The 3,758-nt window shown below is 39.3% G+C and overlaps 1 protein-coding gene across 1 annotated transcript; it reads left to right on the top strand.

Moving 5' to 3' along the window:
- Positions 1–2,272: 2,272 nt before the first annotated feature.
- On the top strand, positions 2,273–2,699 carry LOC310633307 (small ribosomal subunit protein eS26-like). The gene has a single exon (XM_083351006.1). It carries the CDS (start codon positions 2,300–2,302, stop codon positions 2,645–2,647), a length of 348 nt encoding a protein of 115 aa, XP_083207132.1. The 5' UTR covers positions 2,273–2,299; the 3' UTR covers positions 2,648–2,699.
- The last annotated feature ends 1,059 nt before the right edge of the window (positions 2,700–3,758 follow it).

Genomic DNA, 3,758 nt, shown 5'->3' on the forward strand with positions numbered 1-3,758 from the left:
TCATTCTTAAAAGAGAAAAAAAAGTCTATATTTCTAGCAGAACATAGGACTGCTTTCTTTTTATTTACTTGTGCAGAACTACCATAAAGAATGCGCATGCAAACTGAATTTTTTTTATTGGATATTCTGATTTGAACTTATATAATGAAAGGAAGATAGGAAAATAGTGAACAATTACGTATATTTCCTCTCCACACCCAAATGGAAATGTAGAAAACTACCGTAGTTTCCGGCGTATAAGACGACTTTTTAACCCATGAAAATCTTCTCAAAAGTCAGGGGTCGTCTTATATGCCGGGTGCTGAAACTTTAGGGACAGGGCTGGCTGGAAAACCTGGAGCGGATCTTCCATTTAGTCTGCGCAGGGAAAGCAAGACCAATTGGAGTAGAAGCTGCAGTCTGTGATTTTTTACACGCTGGGGTCTGGGCGTCTTTCCTTCTAAAGTTGAAGAGCAGCTGTAGGCAGGTGGGGAATGCAAGAGCAACTTGAAAGGCAGGTGGGGAATGCCGTAGCCAGCTCTAAGGACACATTTGACTCAGGAACTGGACGGGCTGGCTGGAAAACCTGGAGCGGATCTCCCATTTGGTCTTTTTTTTTTTAATCCCATTTATATCCCGTCCTTCTCCGAAGACTCAGAGCGGCTTACAATTTAAAGCACAAATCAATGTGCTTAGCAACAGCCTTCATTCTATGTATATCCCTGCTTATTAGAGCTTTCACCGCCCCGCCCCCCCAAGCAGCATTATTACAAAGTCAGCTTATTGCTCCCAACAATCTGAGTCCTCATTTTACCTACCTCGGAAGGATGGAAGACTGACTCAACCTTGAGCCTGGTGAGATGAGAACCTGCACTAATTGCAGGCAGCTGGTGTTACTTAAGGCTCTGCGCAGGGAAAGCTTTAGAGTGAATTAGGAAAAGTGAAAAAGTGAATTAGGAAAATAGGAAACGGTTGCTGGAATTGGGTATGTGTAGTTTAACGAAGAGAAGGGTGAGGGGTGACATGATAGCAGTGATCCAATATCTCAGGGGCTGCCACAAAGAAGAGGGAGCCAAGCTATTCTCCAAAGCAGGACAAGAAGCAATGGATGGAAACTAGTCAAGGAGAGAAGCAACCTAGAACTAAGGAGAAACTTCCTGACAGTTAGAACAATTAACCAGTGGAACAACCTGCCTCCAGAAGTGGTGAATGCTCCAACACTGGAGGTTTTTAAGAAGAGACTGGACAGCCATTTGTCTGAAATGATATAGGGTTTCCTGCCTTAGCAGGGAGTTGGACTAGATGACCTCCAAGGTCCCCTCCACCTACTACTACTACTACTACTACTACTACTACTACTTATTATTATTATTATTATTATTATTATTATTATTATTATTATTATTATTATTATTATGTTTAATCCACTTGCACTGTTTTATGTTTACATGTTTGATGACAAGCAGCCTTGTGTTTATAAGTGACAGTTTTCCTACTAAGTACCTGCATGTCATAAGCATTTGAATTAAAATTACCATATTAAAATCAAATCTGATGTTTTTTAATTTTTATTTGGTGTGCGTTGGAAGAGGGGTAGTCTTATACGGCGAGTATAGCCCAAACCCTATAATTTAACAGGAAATATAGGGGGTCGTCTTATACGCCCAGTCGTCTTATACGCCAGAAAATACGGTAAAAGTGAAATCCTGACAAGCTCTTAGAACACATTTATTCCTAATAATCTTCTTATAAAAAATTATTTTGCTTCAGGAAGTAAAATACCAAATGGCAGCTTGCTCTGAAAACAATTATAACTGAAGGACCTTCAGTAAGTAAAATCCACTTCATGCTCTAACAAGACTGAGATGGTCTGTCCTCAATCACAGAGAAAAATGTTTTTCATGCTCCATTAGAAGAGCAAAAAGTACTCACCACAGAATTAATGAGGCAAAGGTACTCTAAACTAAGGACTAAAGATTAATTATGTGTGCAGCTATAGATGATAAACAGTGGAATAGACCAGTCAATTTCATTTCAAAAGCAAGCAGAGATAGGTTTATCAGGCAATTCAAAAAAATCTTAGTCGATAAATTGACTGACAATGAATAATAATTCATTGAATAATTCCAAATCTTCAGAATTGAGCATAATAATGCAACTTATTTTGAATAAAAAGGGAAACTTTAATAGTAGGCATCCTTATTACAAAATTTATTATTGAGAGCTTCTTCAGTAGATAATTAGAATTTTGGATGCATCTCTTCTTATGTGGCAATATTTATTTTATTTATTTCTGCTCTTTCGCCTCCTCACCGTCAAAATGACAAGGAAGAGAAGAAACAATGGCCGCGCCAAGAAGGGCCGAGGACATGTCCAGCCTATACGCTGTACCAACTGTGTCCGTTGTGTCCCCAAGGATAAAGCTATTAAGAAGTTTGTCATCCGAAATATTGTAGAAGCAGCTGCAGTCCGAGATATCTCTGAAGCGAGTGTCTTTGATTCCTATGTTCTACCCAAACTCTATGTGAAACTTCACTATTGTGTTAGCTGTGCTATCCACAGCAAGGTGGTGAGGAACCGATCCCGTGAGGCCCGGAAGGACCGCACTCCTCCTCCCCGGTTCAGGCCAGCAGGTGCTGCACCGAGACCACCCCCTAAGCCAATGTAAGGAGATGTTTTAAAAGATTTCAATGCCAAATATTGAGTCAATAAATACATTTATTTGTATCCTACGTTTATTATTTTTACAAATAATTCAAGGCAGTGAAATGTCCAACATACCTTCTCCTATTTTCTCCACAATAACAATCCTGTGAGATGGATTGGGCTGAGAGTGAGTGACTGGCCTAAGGTGACTCGGTTGGCTTTCATGGCTAAGGTGGGACTTGAACTCAAGATCTCCTGCTTTCTAACCTGGTGCTTTAATCACTAGACCAACGGGTTCCTGTATAAATATGGAAGGAGAGTTACATGTTGTGTGGAAGCAGAAATTTAAGGGTCTGCAAAGTAAGAGAATATACCTTTACAAGAGAATCCAAGACTACTGAAAATTCAGCAGGGACTATTGATACAACCTCACTAAAACCTGTGCTTTAGCATGGAACTTCACAGTGCTTTGAAATCATATGATCTAAGATGAAATCTTAATCTAAAAATAGATTAATATAAAAATAGATTAAGATTGAGGCTTACGTTTTAGTAAACACACAGCATAGATCTTGCAATTAAGAGAAATACAGGTGGCACAAGGCAATCAAAAAAGACATGAAGGGAGTTTAAAATCCCTTCAGTTGGAAAATGTTCAGTACCCAAATAAACATTTGCAGCCTTAATTACTGTCACTTATTCATTTACCTTATATAGTACATGTATAATTAGTGTTTAACAGCTTTTCATATAAAGAAATCACAGCACGCAGAAAGGGTGAGATACAAGAGAAAAAAGGCATTTCTTTGCCCAAACACCCACCTGGCTTACGATTTAATTGTTTGATGACTGGTAGTGACAGTAGGGCTTCCGTAGATTCACAAGTTCAGGATGGTAAGCCATCCCAGCTATTTTCTAATCACAAGTAAGGAACTGATTTGCTTTAGTCAATAGCAGAAATACACAGAGAGGGAAGATGCTAGGGAAGGGTGTCCTGGTGATGGAAAAACTCAGTAGTTGTTTTGTCTACATCTGTGGTATGGGCTCCATTTTAGACATGGAGAGAGTTTCCTCCTTTAAATTTCTGGGAGTCTACCTCTGTGAAGATCTGACCTGGAAAGTTAACACAACCC

Source organism: Vipera ursinii (genome assembly GCF_947247035.1).
Source record: "Vipera ursinii genome assembly, chromosome: 2".
Classification (NCBI taxonomy): Eukaryota; Metazoa; Chordata; class Lepidosauria; order Squamata; family Viperidae; genus Vipera; species Vipera ursinii.